Source organism: Fulmarus glacialis, unplaced genomic scaffold (assembly GCF_000690835.1).
Source record: "Fulmarus glacialis isolate BGI_N327 unplaced genomic scaffold, ASM69083v1 scaffold8155, whole genome shotgun sequence".
NCBI classification, from domain to species: domain Eukaryota; kingdom Metazoa; phylum Chordata; class Aves; order Procellariiformes; family Procellariidae; genus Fulmarus; species Fulmarus glacialis.
This window is the reverse complement of record NW_009214872.1, coordinates 1-13,070: the sequence shown is the minus strand read 5'-3', so window position 1 is coordinate 13,070 and position 13,070 is coordinate 1. Positions and strand designations below refer to the sequence as shown.

General features: G+C 38.4%; 1 protein-coding gene across 1 annotated transcript in view; it reads left to right on the top strand.

The window, feature by feature from the left end:
* LOC104077467 (potassium voltage-gated channel subfamily H member 7-like) overlaps positions 1-12,878 on the top strand; it is a gene marked incomplete at both ends in the record, with an annotated part of 30,317 nt that extends 17,439 nt beyond the window's left edge. Inside the window, 3 exons of the mRNA XM_009578719.1 lie at positions 6,768-6,982; positions 7,313-7,358; positions 12,760-12,878. Of these exons, the coding sequence (XP_009577014.1) occupies positions 6,768-6,982; positions 7,313-7,358; positions 12,760-12,878 (380 nt within the window). The remainder of the gene's footprint in view (positions 1-6,767; positions 6,983-7,312; positions 7,359-12,759) is intronic.
* Positions 12,879-13,070: the final 192 nt, after the last annotated feature.

Here is a 13,070-nt window from a genome sequence, read left to right as displayed (position 1 = left end):
TGGACTCTGTTTTTTTTCAGTTAAAATGAACCTGAAAATTCTATTAAATCCATCCTAAACCATACCATCTTGCTATATTTCATGTTCACATTCAAGCCAAGATTTTAAGATCAGGATGCAGAGGCAAAAATCTCCAAGGTTGAACCTTGGCATGTCTTTTGGATCATTGCATAAGCTTCATCTTAGTTTCAACTTCCCCAGATATTTAAGCTAACCTTTCAAATAAAACACATTTAAAGATATCTGTTTTATCAATTTTATTTTCAGAACTTATTCTCATTAAAGCACTTCCCAATTGGTCATTCTTCTTATAGTTATACGATGAAAATGTGTAAAAATCAGTTTGAATATTAAGTTTCTTTGGTTATGGCGGTACAAAGCTCATGCAGAAATTGCTACATAATTTAATACTTGCTGCGTGGAGGAGCAAAAATTTCTAGCTCTGTTTCACTGAATAACATTTTTCAAATGTTAAATACTAAGGAAAATGAATTTTACTTTGAGGAGTCAATAATGCATTTGAATTCCTATGGCCTCTCACGTGATGTGCTCATTTACAGTGTAAATAGATAAAACACAGCCATTCTGATTTCACTCTGCATAAGCTACAAAATAGTAGAGAATCTGGCCCTAAGTTTAGGTCTTACATACACATTCTAAAAAAGTGCAGCAGAACAGAGAATTGCTCTCAGAATTGCATTAGAATTAGTAACCATCCTTGATGCCATCTGCTTCCAAGCATATTAAAATCTGGCACTTTATGCTGAGAAGATGTTTCAATTTAGCCAGCAAGTCCTGCTTGCCTTACTCAACAGTGAGCCATAAAACCCTATTGTTGTTATAAAATTATCTGTGCAAGTTAGGCAACCAGGATTCAGCCTAAATCATCTTCTCTGGTCTCACAGATTCTGAGCAGAAGCTGTAGATACTGTATTGGAGAATGTAAAGCCCTAAGTAAAAGTAAAGTACAATAAGTAAAAGTAAACTACAGTCCCAACGGCCTAAATTATGGGGCCTTTGATGTTGCAAAATGTACTGCCCAAGGAAGCATAAGGTTTAATATATTTCTATTCCATTTTTATTTTGTTTATTGATCCTAATAATTCTGAATTTTCCTGAATCCACTGAAAACTACTACTCTGTCTGAAAATGCAATTCAGGATTCAGATTTAATTTTTTTCCACCTCTTCCAGTTCAATAATATTAATTGAATCAGCATAACAGAATTCTGATAGAAGAGAATAATATTATTTAGCTCAATACTAGCTACAGTAATTCACCCATGGTCAAATTTTTTTTTTTTGAAGATAAGGCAGTTGAGAATATAAATTATTTCATGTGTTAAATTAATTTATGTAGCCTAGTTGCCTATCACTTTAAAATTACCATAGCTGTGGCCATTATATACTAAAAGGTATTACAGTAAAAATGACAATTTAGGATTTAAAATTCATTTGAGTGTACCCAATTGAATTCCATTCTAAATTTGCCTATTTGACAACAAAAGCAGCAGGGCAGGAACTGTGTCTTCCACCCACGGCCCAAACTCCAGCCAAGCCCTTCTCACCTGAAACTCCAGCAATCCAGATTTTGCAGGCCGGTACAGGTTCACAGGGACTCTTCGGGAATTTTATTGTCTTCAGAAAGTGACCTCAGTAACATCCCTGCAGTCTTCTGAAAAAACAGCAGGCTTTTGAGCCTAACTCAGCCTACAAAATCTGCATTATAGCTACAGACAACTGGCATAGAAAGGCATCAGGCTGAGAGAAACTAAACACTCTCCCACACCTGTGGTCCAGAGGGCCCAGCTCGATTGCTCCCCAGTGCTTGGGAAGCTGAGGAAAAGCCAGAGAGGCAGCAGGTGTGACATGATGCCACAGACAAGGCCCAACGTCACCTTCCCTCACAGGAGAAGGCCATAGCCTTTCTCCAGAGCGAGGCTGAAGCAGGCCCTCTGCAGGGTCAGGGCTGCTGCTGGGGCAGACGGGGCACAGCCACCTCAGCCCTCGGAGGCGGCCTGTCAGCGGGGGACAACTGCAGGTGAATATCAGCTTGAGCCCAGCGCACCTTTGAAAGCTGGTAAGCTGGTCACGGTGGCTGGCAGCACCCAGGGGCAGGGCCGCATCCTGCGCCTGGCCCCTCGCTCCCTGCCAGCCCCCAGGGCCATCGTCTACCCTCACGCCCCACCGAGCTGCCGCAGCCGGGCAGGGACACAAGGCGAAGGGGGGGCGGCCTGTGGGTCATGTTGTACACCCATAAATAGAGATGGCATCTACCTATCCACCTGTGTGGCTTCTTTAAAATAATAATGAATAATAATAATAACAAGAACAACAACAATAATAATATTCTCCCTAAAGAGGGAGAATATCCTCATGAGAGGATTCAGGGCTGGGTGTGCCTGTGAGGACAGAGAGCTTTGCCTCTGTTACCTTGCGGAAAGGCACCTAAGAGCTGAAGAAAGGTTTAAGGTATATCCTTCTCCAGTATTTACGGAGAAAGGCGCTGCTCAGCTTGCTGCCACAGTAAAAACCTTTCCTCCTGTGAGTCCTGAGCAGGCACGGGGCCTTGGGGGGGTCTGTGCAGGGTCACCTACACAGCTTCACACTCCACACAGCCAGCCAGCCTTCATCACTGCCCGCAGCTGTGGGTGCCTCAGCCTCATTTAATTACGTGTGACTAAATACCACTTTGTGGGTTAGCACTTTTGACCTCCAACCCAGCACCGGACTTGTAGAGAAACAATTTTGTCATGTTACGTTATCTCTCAATTGTCAAAGTGACTTCATCTTGACTAAAAGTCTACATAATATAATCAAGGAGGTGCAAAAATATTTCAGTTCAAACCACATACATATTTTGAAGCAATATTATCTGCTTTTTCTGATGTAGATTTTAGTTGTCTTTTTTCTCTCTTTTTCTTCACTTTTATTATGCTGAAAACCAGACAATGGTCGCAATGTCAAAGGTAAAGTATACATCTAGACTGTACCTTCCAGTGTTTCAAACAGCCACACTTTTTGGCATGTAACTTTGCCTGCTGTATGAAATGTTCAAATGCAACATTCTCATGCTGACCCCTCTAGGGTCAGGTGCATTACTTAAATTATATTTGTTAAACACTTAGTTATTCCCTTAACTAACTACCAATCCCTGGAAAAAGTGAAGGCATAGTTAAACGGTCATTTGACTTAATTATCTGTTAATTCAAAAAAGAAGGGAGGGAGATAGAACAAGTTATTTAACTCAGTGCTGTTGTCCTTGAGCAGGCAAAACTTCTGTTGAAGCTACCAGGAGTTTCACCTGCAAAAGGATATATAATTGGGTGGGGCCACTAACAAACCATCCATTGTTATAAGGTGCTTAGTTTTCAGTTAACTGTCTCAAAAATAAAATAATTGGTAATCAGGAGCCTTGTGGAAGTATCTTCACTTATTCCTCTTTTGTCTCCCTAAAACTAGTTTCACGTTCCTGGATGGCAGGGGGTATGGTTTCAAGCTTCCTGTAGTATTAAAATGTGCATGCATGAACTTCATTGCCAATTTCATGTCTAAATAATATTTAGTGCAGTTACAAAATTGTTTCTATTCACCAGCACTGAGCTACATCTTTTAGAAGCAATTTTAACATAATTCTTAAGTGACTTCCTCAAGAAAACAATTACTAAAGTGTTGAGTTTAATTGCAGTATTTGTAGCTATGTCTGAAAACTGGTTTGTGACTTCATGCATGATGCAAAAAGTGTGTGTATCTGGTAAAGTTGTCTTCTAAACTGCATGCAGTGCATGACCTAAATTCTGTAAAGTGACTCATGGACTACGAAATCATTGCATTTGCTTCATGTGTATGTTGGCAAAATCTTGGGGAAAAAAATGCAGTCTCTGTACTGTAAAACAACTTTTTTTTTTTACAGTATTTACTGCTGGTGAAAGATGACGGATTGACAGCTCAGGAGAGTGAAATCATTTCTCAGTGCATTGTGCAAGCAGGGACAATGGAATCCTACCATAAAAATGGGGGACTCAAACTTAACCTTAAAGTATCTCTTTTGTAGGATGGGCAGAAGCATGTCATTCTCCCTGCTTATTCAATTCTTTGCCAGTATGCTGAAACTGTCAATCAGGGTGCCAATTAGTGTCAATTGTGATTTGTTATGGACCTCTTTTTCTGCTTCCTGCTATGAGAGTATAGCAAAGGTCTACTAGCTGTCAAGTATCAGCTCACTTAAACTAGTAATGTCTTTCAATTAATTACCATTATCAATGAGATACATATATACCTTTCACCACTTTCTAAAGCAAAAGAAGGTGGATAAAAAAAGCAAGGTTTTATTCTCATGTGCAATTAACTTAAGTCTAATATCACACGCTAGGGCATAAGTCTTAGGTAGCGAAGAAGAGAGTAACTCCCTTTAGAATAGAAGCAATAAAAGATTTAAATCCCAGAAAGCAAAACTTCAATGCAATTTAAACATCTGTAAAGTTGCTGTAAAAAAAAAAATCTTATCTACTATCTAATCATGGATTTTCCTAAGCTCCGTTAGTTTCCTCTTACCTTTGAGTTCCTTAGGTATCAAGAATCTTGTTCATCTGATAAATGGCCCCAACTTGATAGCCCGCTCATGTCTAAGCCTACTCAATATTCAAAACCTATTAATTGCTATGCTACAACTATGTAGGGAAGTAGAGCTGAAAAACTGCAGTCTGACCACACATACATAGCACATGCCAGCCAGATTAGCCACTTACTGATTTGTGAGGAGATTGTGAGCCCTGATGTATTTTGAAGACCTTTTTTTAATAGACTCATGTAGATGATGTGGAAGATAGATTCAGGTCCTACCTGGGCCAAAAGGTGTTCAAGCACAATATTCCAATTCCTTGGTAGTGTCCTCAGTACCAGGCTTTTTAGCATTCCTTGGGGGAGAAAGGTAGTGCTTTCTTCCTTTTTCCAGTGAAGCTGTTCCACAAAGAATATACTAGGTTCATTGGTCTAAGTAGAAAACAAAGGAATGATTTTGTAGTTTAGTGGTTAGAGCACTCACCCACAAATTTTTCTTTATCTTACATCAAATGATCATTGCACAAAATACAGAAGGTCTTGAGAGCGGAATCACCAGATTGATCTCTCCCAGGGGAGCACCTGATCTGTTAGTCTAGAGCATCGTGCCCTGCCTTATCATCTTGAATTCCTTTCTGCACAGTGGCACAATTTGAAATGGAGTAGTAGAGGATTTCTATCTCAGGCCCAGATTAACATATAATTAATGTGAATTTAGGAGGTAGAAAGAATGTGTATAAATCCTTTTAAGCTAAGAAAGCAAATTAAAAGTCTGGTTCTTCAGCAAGCATTCTAAGCCAGGTGTGAGGGAAGACCAGCCCTCACTTAAAGAATTTTACCAAAAAAAAGAAAAAAAAAAAAAAGTAGAATTCAGCACTGCCTGAAGCATTTCCCCACAGCTATCTCCAGGCAGCTGGTTAGTTTGAATTTCATTTGTTCACACATTGCAAATACAATCCAGCTGTTCCACTGTTGACTTATTGACTCTGCAATTTACTTCATAGGCATAATCCTGACCCATTGGCTGTTCCTGAATCTTAGCGCCTGTTCTTGTTTCCCTCCCAGGAAGACAAAAAAAAGCCCAAAAAACAGTAGAAGAAAAAAACATCACATTATTGCCCCTAATAGAATTAGGATGAAGTAAGGTTCTCAGGTGGATCTGAGAAACACCCTGCAATTCCACACTTCAGATACATTGTTGCTGACTGCAAGACCTGGATTTTTTTCTTAAATCCATAACCGGATCTAGCTCTCACTGTCTAAACATCTGTATAATTCTTTTTTCCAGTATTATTCTCAAAAGCAAATTTTCCTTACTATGAATATTTTTGGCTTCTGGACCAACTTTATGATGACAGTACAAAATAAGTATACTGATCAGTTATATTGCTTTCTTCTTTACAAAAAACTCTGTCCAATATGAACAGAATAATTATAATGGATATGTACCTCATGAAGTATACAAACTCCATATTTGTTATCTATCATGATACACTAAAGTAGTATAAGATGTTTAAGTGTATATTAAATACTCCATTAATATTCTACGTATGGGTATCCCTATTGTTTTTAATATTTTGTTGGTAATGACAATTGAAGAAATACATTTTGTGAGTTTGTGATACTTCAAAATTAAAGGCTTTTAGGACAATGTTAGGTTAATATTTCCATTGATTAAGTATGGAGTTACTTGATGAGTCAACAGGGGTAGAGCAGGGGTCTACTCAATTTCCCAGTTTACCAAAAGGCATTTTTGAACTATCATGTAAGCATGAGCAACAGTATGGATGTGATAATAGATCCTTTGTTCAGTTCAGACACTCTTATATAATCATGTGTCCTACTTCTGCTTTTATAAAAAAATGAGAACATAGTCTTTATATTCAGACAGCATTATAACGGAGCATACCAGCATACCCAGTAACATGAAAACAAGTAAGGATGGATGCATTATGTACTTTGCAATCCATTAACTTTATAAAAAATATTGGGGACTATATGTAAAGGAAATTTCATTTTTAAATCCAATACTGAATTTTATTCTCATTAGCAATAGAGTTAGTTTTTAAAATGTAGATAATTTTTACAATTAACAAGTAGTATAGTGAAAAATAGTTTTTATCTACACTTTTAACATATCCCACTTGAACATTAGTAACTTATTGCTCTGCATTTGTCAAGTACTAAATGTGTGTTCTGATTTTTCAGGGCCTTTTAATCATATCAAGTCAAGTCTGTTGGGATCCACATCGGATTCAAATCTCAACAAATATAGTACAATCAACAAAATTCCTCAACTCACACTGAACTTTTCAGATATCAAAAGTGAAAAAAAATCTTCGTCTCCTCCTTCTTCAGAGAAAGCAATTATTGCACCTAAGGTGAAAGACCGAACTCACAATGTAACAGAGAAGGTTACCCAGGTAAGGTAGTACCCATTATTTTAGTTCCTTTTCAGTTTTGTGGAGCCAATTATCGGTGTATTCAATAGATGATTGTTACTCTTTTCATTAACGATTTGGATATCTCCAAGACAATTTGAAGAGTTTGAGCCGTTACTTTACTTCCAATTCAGTTGCACATGAGGTAGTTTGCAACATTAGATGATACTGCTAACAAACAAAACTTTTCAGGTCTCTATTTTTCAATGAAAAAAAGCTGTAGTATGCACCAAGTGCCCCAAATAAATCCACTAATTTCAGTGATTCCTGTCAGTCATAAATGTTAGTTTCATTCTTTTTTCTTTTTCTCAGCTTTATGAATTGTTCATTAGTGCAAGGCACAACATGATAACAAATGGTAGGTAATTGTGCCACTGGTATAGGTGTCATAGTTACATCTTGTAATTTCTTTTCCAGTTCTTTGGCTTTTCATAATGCTCTTTCCTGTGGGTATCTTTTCCATATGTGTACATCAAAAAGGCTGTCAAAATGAAAAGCAGATACCTTTGGACTGGATGTATGATATATTCTGTCATACTTGGGAATGAGGCATACAATTGAAACAAAACTGAAAACAATTCAAGATAGTGTCCTCTGAAGGCAGCAGAACTTTTCAGCTAAATTCAGTGTCAATATTACATTTGTGTTGTAATGTCATATGGAGATTGGCAAGGACAGGCTACCAGTGTGCAACATACTGAAAAAAAATATTAAGACATGATAGTATCCCAAATAACTTTTATAGTCTTAGTAAGCAGAGGGTTGGCCCTTAAATGCCCATCCACTGACAGACTGAAAGAGGTTAGAAGTGCTTTGTATTAGAATGCAGATAGAGATTCCATAAGGAAGGTCTTGCCAAGAGTAGCTTTTGACTTACTGCTGACCTGCCTTCCATAGACAAGACTGCAGCTTCTCTACATTGGTACTATGCCAGATATTTTCCATGTTCCTCCTCCGTTTGATGGATATAAAAAGGAATGTATTGTACACTCTCCTAGAGAAATAGAGATAGAAGTTCTATCAGTTCTATCTTGAGATCAGTTAGTACTTAAAAAGTAATTGGATTTTTGTCTTTCATATATTTTATCTTTGATAGCTAACTTGAATCTGCAAGCATTGTACTTTCTTCTCTGGTCAGCTGTGAAAGATTTAATCTTTTCTGGATCTATTTTGATATGTTTTAAATTATTCACAGTAGTTATACATAGAAATCTTTTCACAAATAATATGGCAAAAAGTCAAGTTACATTAAAAGACTAATTTTTATAAGTTATGTAAGCATACATCAAGCTTGACTGTTTTTTTCAAAATTCTGACTGGCTAATTAGTGCAGGAGTGCCAAGTTTCTATGTACTAATGACACTGTAATGGGGAAAAAAAAAGAAATTTTAAAAGTCTGTTTATTCTCTGAACAACTTGGATATTATGAAAAGGTCCTATAGAAATGGCTTGGATCAGCTAAACCTTCCAGGAACATTGATACTAACTAAATTCAAAATTAAATTTGAAATGCTCTACAAAATCTTTACACTTCACAGAAGACTTTCAATTTAATTTGACATTGGATTATGTCCTTTTCTAGATCTCAACCAATGTGCAGAGTACCATTTGTGTAGCAAACTTTGATAATATACCATTCATCACAATTGGAAAGAATTCCCCACAGCTGTTCCTTTCTCTCTTATTATATTCAGTAATCAATGTTTTTAGTTGCTGCTGCAGCCTAAACTCTAGGATTAGGTACAGGGAGAAACTCCTAGGAGATATAAATAAATGTAGGTCTACTGAATTCAGTAGTCAAAGATCTAGTTAGCTAGTTATTCATGAAATAGAATAGAAATAGACTTTTAGAAGATGAAAGTGGTTAGTTCTAGTCCTGTTTATGTTTCTAATCCCCAGTGATTTCAATATGTTTTATAAGAGTCAGTACTTCAAAGGTTCCGCTGCATGTCTGCCTGTGTCTTTAAAATCTAAATCTCTTTGTAAAACTTGTCATAGGACCATAGATCCATTTTGTATCTGCAGAATAGTGGCAAAGTGGTTTTGGAAGGTTTGAGCACAGTGTTGAGAATAGAATTTGGCAGAAACGTCAGATGAGATAATTAGGATTTGCTCATGCTGGCACAGTCCTCTGATATGTAAATCTGTGAAACAGCATCAAAAATATACAGAGGGCAATATGACCTATTTAATCTATGAGACAATATCATTAAAAGAGCAAATGAGTATAAAATGGCCATGATAAGTTAAAAGGTCACCCTTAATCAGAGTAGTGACATTCTGAAATAGTCTTCTAATAAAAGAAGTTAGGGCAGGAATTCCAAACGTCTTTGGACAGAGCCTGCAAAATGTAGTAAGGGGATAGATAACGTGACGCACTTTTCTGGGATTGCAGGACTTGGTGACATGGAAGGCCACTTCCAGTCACATATTGTACCATTCAAACATCCATCCATCTCTCTCTTTGTACTCATCATTGTGTATCTCTCTCCCTTTCCTTTCCTCAGCTTTGCTGAGAAATTTGGTCCTGCTCCTACAACCTGACATTTCCACTACTGTGGCTTCTCTCACTGTGCAACTCAAAATGTAGAGACGTAGACTCTGGTGTGCACCACACTAAGGTATCAGTGAGCCTCACAGTTGGATCACTGCACTCTGGATTCTCTCTCATGCATCAATAATATCAAACTGAGTATTAACATCACAGGATACAGGAACAAGTTCTTCTTTCCAGAGATAACAGCTGTATTACTTCTATCATATCCACAAGCTGAAGAAGTAATTCAGGTAGCGAAGACAGTGAAAAAGGAGGGGATGGCACATCGCTATCTTCAGGTAGAGGAAGAATAATGAATAAAATAAATTAAAAAGTCATGGCCATTTTGTTTAGAGGAAGTGATATACTTTCAGAAAGCATTTAAAGAGGAGTAGCAGTAAGATTTTAGTGGAATAAATTAGGAGCAGACAGGAGAAAAAAGTTTAGAAAATAATTTCAGAAGGAACAGAAGATATTGTGGGACAGTGGTTGGTACTTTGAGTGAAAAATATGAACTTTGACATGCAGGTGAAGAAAACAACATTTCACTTCAGAATTTAATAAATAAATAAACAAGCTAATAAATAAATTTTAAGTAACACAAATAAATTAATCTCTTCAAAAAGAGCTAGGTTATAAATTCTACTGCAAAGACCCTTAAAATACTGTCTTACTATGTAACAGGAGTGTTCAGGACATTATGTAGAGATAAATATTGCCTTAAGATATAGGTTGCAGTGAAGTGCTGTACATATGATGGTCCTGAATAAGTAGATACCCCTATCTCTTGGTCTTTCACCTGTGTCTTCGCTGACCAAAACTCCTTGTGTAATGTAGAGTAGCATAACATCTTCTGGATGCCTGTTTCTGCATAACATTGACTTTTACTGAAAGGAATAGCCCAGTAGTAGCTGCCAGATAGTCCTTATAGAAAAATTGGCATTGTCATACCCTGGTGTAGATTTTTGTCACTGAAATTAAATTTAAGTTTCCATTCCACTTTACTAAAAGGGTTTTTTTTTAATGTTTCACATTATAATTTCCAGAGGTGCTAAGCTAGACTCTCTTCTAGAAGAGTCTCAACTTACTTTTATTCATTATTCTTTTTTTTTGACAGTCTATTCAGGGGGATAGTCCAATTCCTGCACTCTTTTGCACTGACAAGTTCAGTTGGGGTCCTGACACTGATTGTTAGAAAGAGACAAGTCTTCCCAGAGGCACAAAAAGTAGACTTTTATCAAAGAAAGCAGTGGGGCAAAAATTTGATATCTGTCCCTTAACATTTTTGATTAATTCATAAAGGGGACTGCTGGCCTTAAAATTACAGCATAGAGGTACAACAGTAAGTGATTTTATCTTTTGTTTAAATACTGATTTATTTTAAATCTTCTTACACATCCAGTTCCCAGTGATGTATGGCTCCAAAGCTGTGAACTCTGTTGTGAACAGACTCAGAGCAGCATGAAGATTAGAATAGTCAGTACCCATGCTTATTTTCAAAGAAAAGAAAGAATTCCTGAATACCCATAAATTAACACTGGCAACAAACAATGACTGGCCCAGTTAACAAACTTATAAATTACTGATCTCCTTATTTTGTGGTTTAAAAAAGACTGTTTTGTGGCCCCTGATCATTAATGTTGAGAGATTACTGATCCCCTTGAAATTCATCAGTCTGTTGAAATACAGCATGTGGTTGAAAGACCCAATATGTATCTGTTGTTTATGATTTGTCTCAATAGCTGACTTACAGGAAAGTAAGTCTATGCCCTTTAAACTTTTGTAAATACTATTCAAACCAGTTTCATCATCCACCCACCTGTATGAAATACATATACCCAAACTGGTTATATGGCTGATCAAATCACAGAATCATAGAATCAAGGATCATCTGGTCCAAGCTTTCTTGGCAAAAGCACAGTCTAGACAAGATGGCCCAGCACTCCATCCAGCCAAATCTTAAAAGTGTCCAACGTTGGGGACTCCACCACTTCTCTGGGGAGATTATTCCAATGGCTGATTGTTCTCATTGTGAAAAATTTTCCTCTTGTGTCCAGTTGGAATCTCCCCAGGAGTAACTTGTACCCATTACCCTTCAGCTTCTCCATGTGATTCCTTGTAAAAAGGTAGTCTCCATCTTCTTTGTAGCCACCCTTTAAATACTGGAACATGGTGATGAGGTCTCCCCTAAGCCTTCTTTTCTCAAAGCTGAACAAACTCAGTTCTCTCAGCCTTTCCTCATACGGTAGCTTCCCAGTCCTTTGATTATCTTTGTGGCCCTTCTCTGGACCCTCTCCAGCCTGGCTACATCTTTTTTGTATAGCGGGGACCAAAACTGAACACAGTATTCCAGGTGTGGCCTGACAAGCACTGAGTAAAGTGGGATAATGACTTCTTTACCTCTGCTGGTGATGCCCTTGTTGATGCAACCCAGCATCCTGTTGGCTTTCTTTGACATAGTAGCACACTGTTCACTCATATTGAGCTTGTTGTCCACCAGGACCCCTGGGTCCCTTTCTACAGAGCTGCTCCCCAGCTGGGTAGATCCCAGCCTGTGCTGCACTCCTGGATTATGTTTTCCCAGGTGCAAGACCTTACATTTGTCTTTGTTGAACTTCATAAGGTTCTTGTTAGCCCAGTCTTCCAGCCTATCCAGGTCTTCCTACAGGATGGCTCTCTCTTCTGAAGTGTCCACTTCCCCACTCAGTTTGGTATCACCAGCAAACTTCATCAGGGTATACTTGATCCCATCATCCAGATCACTTATGAAGATAATAAACAGCATTGGGCCCAATATTCATCCCTGGGGGACCCACTTGTGACAGGTTGCCAGCTTGAAAAGGAGCTATTTACCACCACCCGCTGGGTGCAGCCTGTCAGCCAGTTCCCCACCCCCTGCACAGACCACTTGTCTAGACCGTAACACATCAGTTTCGCTAGGAGGAGTCTGTGGGAAAACGTATCGAAAGCCTTGGAGAAATCCAAGTGGACAATGTCCACTGCTCACCCCACATCAACCAAGCAGGTTGCTTTATCGTAGAAGATGATCAGGTTTGTTAAGCATGACTTGCTCTTGGTGAATCTGTGCTGGCTTTTCCCAATCATATGCTTCATTTGACTCGTGATACTTCCCCGGAGGATTCATTCCATAACTTTCCCAGGGACTGAAGAAAGACTGATGGATCTATAGTTTCCTGGATCCTCCTTTATGCCCTTCTTGTAGATGGAGGTGACATTAGCCTTCTTCCAGCCTTCTGGGACATCCCCCAATCTCCACGACTTCTCAAAGATTATGGAGAGCAGCCTTGCAATGACATCAGCCAGCTCTTTTGTCACCCTCGGGTGGGTATTGTCAGGACCCATCGATTTGTATGGGTCAAGCTCCTGTTATAGTTCACATACCAACTCTTCCTTCACTGACAGTGGGCCTGTGTTTGCATCAACCTAGATTTTTGTTCCCAAGGCCCGGGGCCCAACGGTGCTGGTAAAGACAGAGGTGAAGAAGGTGTTGAGAACCTCTGCCTTTTCAGCATT